We start from the raw sequence: 11,587 nt of genomic DNA, 5'->3' as shown, positions 1-11,587 counted from the left end.
TTTAGTAAAAGTAGAAGTACGCAGATCTTGTAGTAAAAGTAGAAGTACTGAGATATCTTGTACTTGAGTAAAAGTAGAAGTACTCAGATCTTGTACTTGAGTAAAAGTATAAATACTCAGATATTGTAGTTGAGTAAAAGTAGAAGTACTCAGATCTTGTACTTGAGTAGAAGTATAAGTACTCAGATCTTGTAGTAAAAGTATAAGTACTCAGATATTTTACTTGAGTAGAAGTATAAGTACTCAGATAGGCCTATTGTAGGCTACTGATTTATAACTTGATTATATTTCACATCATTCATCCAGATCTGGAAAGTAACTAAAGGTATTAGATACATGTAGTGGAGTAAAAGTACACAATTTACCTCTGAACTGAAGTGGAGTAGAAGTACAAAGTAGCCCAATATTAAAATACTCAAATAAAGTCAAAGTACCTCAAAATTGTACCTAAGTAAAGAGCTTGAGTTGATGTACTTAGTTACTTTATACCCTCACTCTTGACTCTTTATGCACCAAAACAACAGGACAAACCTGCCAGTCGATAAAAAGTGTTTTTCTTTTTTATTACAGGTCAACTTTTGTATTTTATTCTGAAAGTAACACCACCAGGTTCCGGTTTGCATTGCTGAAGTGTGTAGTTTTCTGCTGCGGAAGTCGAAGCAAATCCTTACATCCATGGACGGAATGGATGGAATTTCTCTGTAGAGGAACGTTAGATAAGTTAACCTTGTTTTGATGTACTGTTCACCCCGTGTGGGCGGTGTCAGAGCTGTATCACCGTCTATGTGTAGAGCATATGTTTTTGTTTTTTTAAACACACGCACCTACTTTTATATCATGTTTTAACAAAGAGGGAGGGAGTGGGGTACATTTCCAAAAGCGTGCAGATGGAAATAAGTTCATGTCACCGCCCGTAAAATATGCACATATTGAAAAACGAGCACATCTACAATAAATTACGTGCGTCTCGGAGGTCGTTTCAGGCCGCGCGAAGCGTTTAAAGATCTATACAGCAGCAACGTGTCTCTCTCAATCATAGACTGTATATGGTCTCAATCAGCATCCAGAGCTGAGGAACGGCCTCCCGCTCAGCCAATCACGGTGAAGCTTATTTTTCACTGGCCTTATGTGAGTGGAAATAATATAAACAGGGGAAAATAATCAGGATTGGAAAGTTACTGGGTACTTTTCCTAAAAAACTGTTATAGAATGAAGGTATTTGCACTTAATATAAGTATTTCTGTTTTATGCCACCTTTTACTTCAACTCCACGGCATTTTAAAAGCAGATCATTTAATTTCTACTTGTTTTTTTCAGTGACTTTTCAGATTTTAATGAATGATATAACATATAAATCAACAACCAAACTCTTATAGGCTCTATGATTTAAGATGAAGTTACCTAGCGGTACGTAAAGTAATTTAAATAATCTTTTAGTATGTCTTTGTTTATGAAATATCATTAAATGTATTAATGTGTTCGGCCAAAATGCATTTTACAGGCCTTGTTAAATATTTGTATATATTTATGTTAAAGTAAAAATAATGAAACAAGTGATTACACACAGTTATTTATTATTTGTTCCATGTTAAGCATCTGCAGCAGGAGGCCCCAAACCTTCACCGTGACATGATTCTTATTTTATAACAGTAGTACAATTTAAAATAAATATCATAAAACACCTTTTTTTTTTTACAATAATCCTGAGATTTAAATAAAAAATAACAACAGACGGACGGGACCAGAGATGTGGAGGTGAAGGGTTTGTACTGAAGTTAACTCCCACCAACAGTGTAGGAACTGTAGTGGTACTTAAGGTCGAAGAATATTACAACTTGTATGCTAATTGTTGTTATTTCCACCGTCATTTTGTAATATGAATACCATTGCAGGTCAATAAGAAGGAGGATCATGAACCTTTGTATCCATCTTAACATCTTTTTATGATGTCAAATTGAAAGTGGGTGCAGCTAGAAAGTCTGTAATAACCCAAAAATACTTTAATAACACACTCCAGCAGGGGCGCACCTTGCGAACAGGCAAGGCAGGCAACTGCTTGGGGCCCTGGATCAGAAGGGGGCCCCCAAAGAAGGTAGATTAAGAAGCTCCACAGCAACGACAACATGAAACACCCTTTGATTTACTGCAACGACATGCCGGGTAACTCCATCAAGGGATCCCCATGCATAGCGCACCGTCAAAAGCTCATAATTTCAGTTGCGCTGCTCCGCTCCGGGGGGGGGGGGGGGGATTCGAGGGGACCCCAGTGAATGTTTGCCTAGGGCCCCCACTGACTCTAGAATTGCCACTGCACTCCAGTCATGGTAAAACCCCAAAAAGCATAATATGGCGTCTTTAAACAAACAGGAGGCAATAGTGCATTTAATGGGGACTATTTTCAGCGGCGGATTAATCCACATTTGGTGCTCTGTGTGTGTGTTTGTGTCAACAGGACGGTGTGTGTTTGTGTCAACAGGACGGTGTGTGTTGGTGTCAACAGGACGGTGTGTGTGGGATTGAGTCAGAATAAACTACAGCTTGTGTTCAAGGTAATAAAAGAACATGTATATAAATGCAAAATTATGATCACTTTTTAATATTTTTGGACGACAACGGCGCACTATGGCACAGAGAAAGAAGATATATTAGACTTTGATACACACACAATACTTAGTTAGTTGCATAAAATCACCTGGTTTGGTCTGTTTATGGGATTTGTTGACTAAGACAGAATATATAACATTAGTTTCAAAGACTTCTGTGTTGAAACCTTGGTGTAAATCATTTTTTTACTTGTGTCTTGTTTCACCTCCACTTCATCTCTGGTGTCATCAATCCCACATCCTGAGATGCAAAATAATGAAAACCAGTAATCACTGATGACTAAGGACATTTAGTCACCATTATAATATCATTGACTAATAATCAGAGGAGTTTAAAGTTCAGTGTGTCCTCTGAAGTGTCCTCAGTCCAACACGAGCAGAGAGTCCGACGTTTCCAGGCGTTTGGGGGTCAGAGAGGTCACGTTATATTGAGTCTGAGGGGCCTCCAGGGGTCACGAAGGGTCAAGTTCAAGAGGAAAGGGTGAAGAGGCCTGAGAGGAGTCCTGTGTTTCTTCCAGGAAACTTATGGAAACTGTTGGTTTATTTGTAGGAGTTGTAGGAGTCCGTCTTTATTGAATGTATTCCCTTGAGCTTAAAAGCACAATGAGTAGGATTTGTTGGCAGCGGTTTGTGAAACACAACATTAAAAAGTTGGTCCTTTTTCACAGGTTCAACAAGAGGGTAATGTGCGTATCCGTGCAGCTTTTATTTAAAAAAGATCCTTGTCCACTTGATGTTTTGCGTTCCTATATTTGCAGTTTTTCGATGGTGTGTTTTCGTCGCTTCTCCTTGATTGTGTGCTTATGTTATAGCACCTGATCGCTCCGTTTTTATTTGGGTTTACGTCCATTATCGTCCCAGAAATAGCAAAATAAAAAACATCCACTCAGGGAGTTGTGCTGCCACCTGCTTCGAGAGGCTCATATGGGATGTTTTCTGTTTTTTCCCTACTCATCGTGCCTTTCATTGACCAAAAACAAGCGTGAAATGTCACCGTTTGTGAGCAAATACTGTTGGACTTCATAGGTTCAATGTGAAAATCTGTCTCTTTTTTTAACAGGGACCAAAAAATACTGATTGTCGTTGGTCGTTTTGGATTTACGACCAAATATTTTACAGCGATACTTCCATCACGATGGTCAGCTTTTCATCTGGGATGCGACACGATTGGTTATCTTCTGTATCAAACAATTTAACTTCACTAGCTTGTTCGTTCCTTCTCGGATACTTAAATTACAAATTAATGACAGAAAAGCTGCGTTACAGACAGAGCATTTGGGGTTTTAACTACACGCAGGAAGGGCCTATCCAGTCAATCCATCCAGTTGCATTGTGGGAAATGTAGGAGTCTTCGTTTTTGAAGCCTAATCAGGATGTCTCAGCTTTTGCCGCGTAGACTTTGTTTTTGACTGCTTTCCTGGCCTTAAAAGTGTCAAAATAAAAGACAATTTGTCGGAAAAAAATTCAGAAACAGCCTAAAAATACCATCCAGGTGCATTGTGGGAAATCTAGGACACAGACATTTTGTTCGTCCTCAATTGAGTTGTATTTAAGATATTTGTTTTTAACAAATTGTCAGAATCGTCCTTTAGTGTCAAAATAAAGCAGGGAGGATCAAAACACACAACCCAGGTGCATTGTGGGAAATGTAGGACCCGTTTTGTCATGTAAATCTAAGCCTTGCTTTGATTTTGACATTTCATTTGGCCTTAAAATAGTCAAATATGAGATATTTTTCGATATATTCTTTGCATGTATAGTCAGAATCCTCCTTGAGGTTTTGGAGAACTTCATGGCTGCACAAGACAGAAGTCAGTGTCCAAATGAAGCCGCCTGAGAGCAGGATTTTGTCATTTTCTGCACCAAAAGACACATATTAGAGGATCCAGATGACTGGAACCAGGGTAACGAAGCACACTGATTGGTCACTTAGGGGCAAAAGTTCCTAATAAATTAAAATAGTCTTCTTCCTAACACCTTCAGGGCTCCATAGACCAGGACTTGAGTTCAGTTTAAGTGTTTGTAGTGCCTGGTTCAGGCCTGCGGGGGGGGCTGCGCGGTGTTGAGGTCGTGCAGCTTCCTCATGTGTTTCTTCAGGTCAAAGTTCCTGCAGAAGCCTTTTCCACAGGTGGGGCAGGTGAAGGGCTTCTTGTCGTTGTGCGTGTGCATGTGGAAGGTGAGGTTGTACACCTGGTGGAAGGCCTTGTTGCAGATCGCACACTTGAACTGCTTCTCGCCGCTGTGCGTCAGCTTGTGGTTCTTGTAGTTTCCTGCAGAGAGTCGAAGAACAGGAGTCAGAAAACACTAAATACTTTCACTAAAGAGCCCATTGTTTAATAAATATAATGATATCTCAGAAACTACTTAAAAATCAGACAATATAAAGTACATTTTTGTCAAACTTATTATCATAAGAATCCGCTTTTGGCTGCACAAGAAATAAGTTAGAGTCTAAATGAAGCATTGTCTGATCAAAACACACAATCCAGGTGCATTATGGGAAATGTACCGTTAGTTATACATATCTCGGTCTCTGCCGCTTAGTTTTTGACTGTTTTCCTGGCCTTAAAAGTGTCAAAATCAAAGATAATTTCTCTGAAAGAAATCCAGAAACAGCTTGAATACATCATCCATGTGCATTGTGGGAAATGTAGGACACGGACATTTTGACAGCTGTTCGGCCTTAAAAAGACTTGCGTTTAAGATATTCGTTTAAACAAATGATCAGAATCTTCCTCTAGTGTCTATGAAGCAGGGAGGGTCTGATCAAAACACACAATCCAGGTGCATTATGGGAGATGTAGGACCCCTTGCTTCATAGCATTAGTGAAGCATTACTTCATATAACATTAATGAAGCATTAGCATATTAAATACGTGTTTTATCCCACAGACTATAAGGCTGGTCACCATTCACATATGTCCGTAATATTCTACCGTAGTATTTATATATTAATATGAATACTTTTCTACTTTCACTTGCGTAACATTTTGAATGCAGGACTTTTACTGTAACAGAGTATTCCTACACTCTGGTACTTCTACTTTTACTCAAGTAGCTACAATATCTGAATACTAATATATAAGTAGAAGATCTGAGTACTGTTTCTGTCAAAATGTCTGTGTCCTACATTTCCCATAATGCACCTGTGTTTTGATCAAACAATGCTTCATTTAGACTCTAACTAATTTATTGTGCATGATCTCAGTCCTTCTTCCTTTACTCAAGTACCAGATCTGAGTAGCATACTTCTTTGAATATATAAAATCACTCTTTGTTTCCTCACCCTTCTGATGAAATCCCTTCCCGCAGAACTCACACACAAACGGCTTGTATCCCGCGTGTATGCGCGTGTGTGTGTTGAGCGTGGAGCTGCGGTTGAACGCCTTCCCGCACTGGTTACACTTGTGAGGCTTTTCCTGCACAACACACGGGAGGAGATGTATTTAATATCACAGAAAATACATGACTTATTTATTTATTTTTATTTAACATGATTTGACAGATTTATATTTTGTATTTAGTTGCTGCAGGATTTAAAAACATGAGCTCATTCATCTGAAATGATATCGATGTGTTGAGTGACCACAGGAGGAGATGCATTAATCATCACAGAAAATCACACATCGATCAATATGTATTATATTTCATTTTGGCTGCACAAGAAAGAAGTTAAAGTCTAAATGAAGCAGGGATGATCAAGATACACAATCCATGTGCATTATGGGAAATGTAGGCCCTTATTTCATAGCATTAATGAAGCAAAAGCGGGGTGATTTAGCCTAATGTGGGACACTTGTTTGAAGGTTGCTCCTTCCTCATCTGTGATTGGACATTTGAGAGGTCATGTGATTTTGATCGCATGACATCACAGCTTGTGTTAACCCTTTCATTGACTCATTTGTTTGACCCATTGGAGTTTATATTAGGTGTCCCTATAGGGCCATTCACCCCATATTAAATACGTGTCAACTTTGTATGATGTTTATTTGTTATTTATTTGCTGCAGGATTAAAAAAAACACAAGCTAGTTTATCTGAAATGATATGGATGTGTTGAGTGACCACAGGAAGAAAGACAGAAAAAGCTCAATCGTTTACTTTTTCCACTAAAACGTAGCATTTCAGTTCGACTTTGAGGTGTCTGAATACCATCACTGAGCAATACATATGAGAAGGAGACGTTTTTATTAAGTGTTTAAGGGATTCAAACATGACCACAGTGTTTGTCATAAAAAGGTGAATTATTTGTTTTCACTCACACCCTTAAACAAATAATATAATAATAGATTTAATGGATTAACTTCACTTTGAAATGGATTGTCAGGTCACACACACACACACACACACACACACACACACACACACACACACACACACACACACACACACACACACACACACACACACACACACACACACACACACACACACACACACACACACACACACACACACAATATTTTATAGAAAAATAATTAGCACAGAGACTAACACACAAAAAGGTTACACAATGTACACATGTATTTGATGTGACTAAAGGTGTGTGTCCTACCTGAGTGTGTATGATTTTGTGTCTGCAGAGCGTGCTCGCCTGTCGGAAGCCTTTCCCGCACACTTTGCACACAAACGGCCGCGCGCCTGTGTGCACGGGCATGTGGCGCGTCAGGTTGTAGTGCGCGTTAAACACCTGCGAGAAAGAAAAAAAAAATACGATGTAAAAAAAAACAAAAACCACACATTCAAATAACAAAACACACATTAAATGAATAAAACACACCACAAACACTGCTTTGTGTATTCCCCTTAAAATAACACATATTATATTTTAGTGTATTGTCGAAAATCACTTAAAAATATATAGGCCTAGGCCTATTTGAATGTGTTTTACATTTGCTATGATGCTCTCCTAGTGCGATGAGATGTGTTTAATTCAAATAAGAAAGGCTCTGTACTCCATAATGCCATTGAAACTACTTTACTACCCCCCCCCCCTCCCCCCCTTTATGTCCCAGTTTAAAGGCTCGCGATGTTTTCCAGAACGTTTTAATCTGGAGCTTTTTAATGATCAGCCTGAGTCTAATTAAAGCTGCCGGGGGTCTTCAATGGGCTCTGAGTGTAATGCTGTCAGAACAACACAATGAGCTCTGTCATTGGATGCTGTTGTTTTGGAACTGTTTTTAATTTAATGGCAGAATTAACAACATTTAATTTAGTTCTGATTCTACTGGACTCTGTTTTTCGACCTTTGTGAATGTGTGTGTGGTGGGAGGTGGAGGAGTTAGGTAGCCTACGTATGGGGTACCCTTTACATTTCATCACGTAGGTACATGTTAGACACACTATGTTAGTGGATTGTATTCTGCTTTGTACAGATAGTGATGGTTTTTGTTTGAGTTTTGGGTTGAGAGGAGAGATAGGCCTGGTTTTCTTATATTTATTTATTTAGTTTGGCACAGTCTCCGTTGCCTCTTCCTCCTCCTCCTGACTCAAAGAGACAACGTGACAATATGTCCACACCCTTTTTGTCTTTATAATCAAAAACCTCTTATTTTGATAGATTCACTGGAAGCTATATCAAATGATCCTGAAAGAAAGTCAAAATGAATCCAATCTGTTCCCGTTTTAAATCATATTTATTTGTAGTTGTTTACTTTAGAACTCAAACATCCCGTTCAAAATGTGCATGTTTCTAAATGACATTTGAACATTTTCTAATTAAGATGATTTCCTTAAGAATGTAAGGAAATTAAGATCCTTTTATCGTCTGATGATGAGGTGATTAAACTCATAATTGGGCCAATTTCACTCTCTACATCAGGGGTGTAAAACTCAAGGCCCGGAGCCCAAATCCGGCCCCTTCACTTCATGCGGCCCCACAAGAGCTTGCAAAGAATACGTTTATTATACGGTTACATGCCGATTTACAAAATCTTTTTTTTTTTTTAATGTTGAATTTTTTTTCCGAATTTGAGTTTTCTTTTTAAATCATTTTGTGACATGCGCACTGAAGAGACGTGCAATTATTTGCGCGAGACTTCTGCTTTCAGGCGTATAGTTACATATGATTATGAAGTTATTACCCTCTCCGATAATAATCCAACGCAGAGGCAATAATGTAATATAATACATTATTTTATATATATTAAATATTTATATATGTATTTTTATATAGTCTTGAAGTTACAGCCGGCCCTTTGAGTGAAACCATAACGCTAATGTGGCCCGCGGTGAAATTTAGTTTGACCCCCCCCCCCGCTCTACATGATCAAAGGTTATACATTTTATCCCCAAAAAACACCTTGAATTAATCTGATTTGATGAACATCGTTCAAATCGACTTTTTAATAAAAACATGTTTAAAAAAAAAAAATGAATCAACCTTTTAGGTTTGAATCCGATTCAATAATGCCCCAAAATAACCCTTTAAATACAAAATCCCATTAAATAGTGTAACTTAAATCTGGATCCTTAAATTGATTAAAACGATGAACCTTTAATAAACACATCTTTGAAATGTATCCCATCAAATAGTGTAATCCAAAAGTCCATCCAGAATAAAAACAGAAATCCTAATAATAATAATCAGATGTAAAATCTTTCGGTTTGATTTTATTTATTAAACATTAATATGCATGTTTTTCAGTGATTTAGTTTCCTTTGAATAATAACAGCTGGGTGCAAGACTCCCTGAAATGGTTTCTTTTGAATCTGGATTTTTCCAAAAGGCCATTCTTATAATAATCAGAAATAAAAACCTCTGAATTAACTCTCTATTTAACACATAAATCATTACGTCTCGAGGTCATTTAGTTTAGTTTCCTGATTATTAATACAGGTCTCAGGACTGAACAAATCCCTTAAATGTTTCCTTTGAATCTGGATTTTCCCCAAAGGCCATCCAAACTGAATTAACACTTAAGTCATTACGTCTTGAAGTCATTACTTGTGTCTTATTTTATTTTTGTTTTGTTTCTATTTGTATTCCGCACACTTCTCAGTTTGCTTTAACTCCATCATATAGGCCTACCATGTTGTTGTTTGTTTTCTTTTTAATCTGTAAAGCAAACTGAGACAAACGTGATATTGGGCTACAAATAAAGCTTGATTTCATTTGATTTAGTTTCCCGGTCAGTAATAATAATAATAATAATAATAATAATAATAATAATAATAATAATAATACCGGACTCAGGACTCACCTTCCCTGAAATGGTTTAGTTTAAATCTTGTCCAAAAATCTTTAACTCTTAATTAACTTTCTATTTAACACATAAATCATTACGTCTCGAGGTCATTTCGTTTATTTTCCTGGTTAATAATACAGGAGCACTCACCTTCCCGCAGACCTCGCAGGTGAACACTTTGGGTTTGTTCCCGGGACACGAGCCTTGGATCCGGGCCGCCGCTGCCGCCGCCGCGGAGCCTTTGAAGATCTTCTCGGTGAGGATGTGGTCCTTCATGTAGTTCTGGATCTGACTCTGACTCACCGGGTACCGATCTGTCTGCTGCTGTAACCCCGGCTTCACGCTCTTCTCCGCCATGAGGGCTTTGTGGCGCGCGCTGAGCAGGTAGGAGGCCATGGGGTGCAGGTTCACGAGCCCGGGGGGCGCGCACCCTCCTCCTCCGGTGTCCCCGGTGCAGTTCAGGTAGCACACGGTGCCCATGGCGGGGAAATGTGACTGGTTCACGACGCGTGGCCGGAACAGCTTGTACTGCCCCGGAGAGGACTCATCCTGCGGGGGACCGTGCTTGTAGTTCAGCCCAAAACCCAGAAAGTCTGCCGGAGCCGCGAGAGAAGAGGCGTCAAAGTGTCCCGGTTCCAGCCCGGTGATGCTGATCCGGTGTCCGGTCTCATACCCGAGCGGCAGCAGCGGGATCATGCAGTGCAGCGGGGCCGGGTCGGGTTTCCCCGCGGGAGGAGCGGGCTGGAACCAGCTGGGGAGCGGGATTATCGACTTGGGCTCCGGAGTCCGGGCCATAATCCGGTCGATGGAGAAAGCGAGAGGTTTGCTGCCAGAGATGAGCGAGTCTGAGCCCGCAGGCTGGCTCCCAGAAGCCGGGGGGGAGCCAAGGATCCCCGCTGGGCGGCGGAGAGGACCGTCCATCACCGCCGCGACGAGAAGCTGCTGGAGGGGAAGGTCGCTCCTCACCGGCCCATCTTCTGCTGGGGAACCCCCCCTCCAAAAAAAATCACCTTATCGTCCTTATCGACGGCAATCAGCGCGTGCGGAGAGCCGAGACCTCTCGGATCGTTAACCGTCCAGGAAGAGAGAGCAGGGAAAGTAGATAATTTGCTCAATACTCCGCTGTCGATTCTCTGCACTTGTCACCGCTGGATAAGAGGAGGAAGACGAGGAGGAGGAAGGTCGTCCCTCACTTGGCAGGACTCCTGCTCAACTGGAAGGTATTTGGTAAATCCCAGGTCCCCTTGTGGCTTTGCGTGACATCATTTGTTTTCTTTCTTGAATCACGTAACGCGGGTCAGGAGATGTGGAGGAGATTTGGACGCGTCTTTGGCTCCTCTAACGCCAGCCCCTCTTTACGCACGGAGACACACGGAGCTGTCATGTGGCTGAACTTGAGGCAGAACACGGATCGAGATGTTGAACAGGAAATGGATTTAAAGACATCGATCTCAGCCTGGGTGGGCTTTGAATATCACACTTTGACTCAGAGCGTTTTTTGTCTTCATCCTTTTCTTTTTACTCTCACGATTTGTGGAAGCACAAAAAAAAAAATCCACGAAAGAAAAGGCTCTCTATAGACTTGTGTATATATTCTGAAGAAGCAACCTGAGAAATAACAGTTGGCTGCTCTTTCTTATCTCATCCTGTTTGGATGCATTTGGCTCTTTTACGCACATTCATCAGGATGAATAAATAACACGATGTGCGTAAACCTCCATCCTTCCAGTGATGATAAAGAGTGAGCTGAAGCTAATAAGGAGGATTTATGTTTTAAATGTTGAACATTAGATGGACA

At 40.2% G+C, this 11,587-nt stretch overlaps 1 protein-coding gene across 1 annotated transcript; it reads right to left on the bottom strand.

Moving 5' to 3' along the window:
* Positions 1-2,274: 2,274 nt before the first annotated feature.
* Positions 2,275-11,587, bottom strand: fezf1 (FEZ family zinc finger 1). The gene is made up of 4 exons (XM_079684412.1): positions 9,940-11,587; positions 7,158-7,292; positions 5,890-6,022; positions 2,275-4,873 (listed from the first exon to the last, which is right to left on the bottom strand). The coding sequence occupies exons 1-4, from the start codon at positions 10,708-10,710 to the stop codon at positions 4,638-4,640; spliced, it is 1,275 nt and encodes a 424-aa protein (XP_079540538.1). The 5' UTR covers positions 10,711-11,587; the 3' UTR covers positions 2,275-4,637.

This window comes from Notothenia rossii (assembly GCF_949606895.1).
Source record: "Notothenia rossii genome assembly, chromosome: 5".
NCBI lineage: Eukaryota > Metazoa > Chordata > Actinopteri > Perciformes > Nototheniidae > Notothenia > Notothenia rossii.
Note: the sequence above shows the minus strand (reverse complement) of the source record. Positions and strands in the feature narration are given on the sequence as shown.

What these genes read in the sequence shown, in the direction of transcription:
- fezf1 (XM_079684412.1), bottom strand. Translation starts at nt 10,710, where the DNA reads ATGGACGGTCCTCTCCGCCGCCCAGCGGGGATCCTTGGCTCCCCCCCG. An exon ending in ACAAAATCATACACACTCAG is followed by an intron (nt 6,023 to 7,157) that starts GTAGGACACACA and finishes TGTGTTGTGCAG; the next exon opens with GAAAAGCCTCACAAGTGTAA. An exon ending in GAAGGGATTTCATCAGAAGG is followed by an intron (nt 4,874 to 5,889) that starts GTGAGGAAACAA and finishes GACTCTCTGCAG; the next exon opens with GAAACTACAAGAACCACAAG.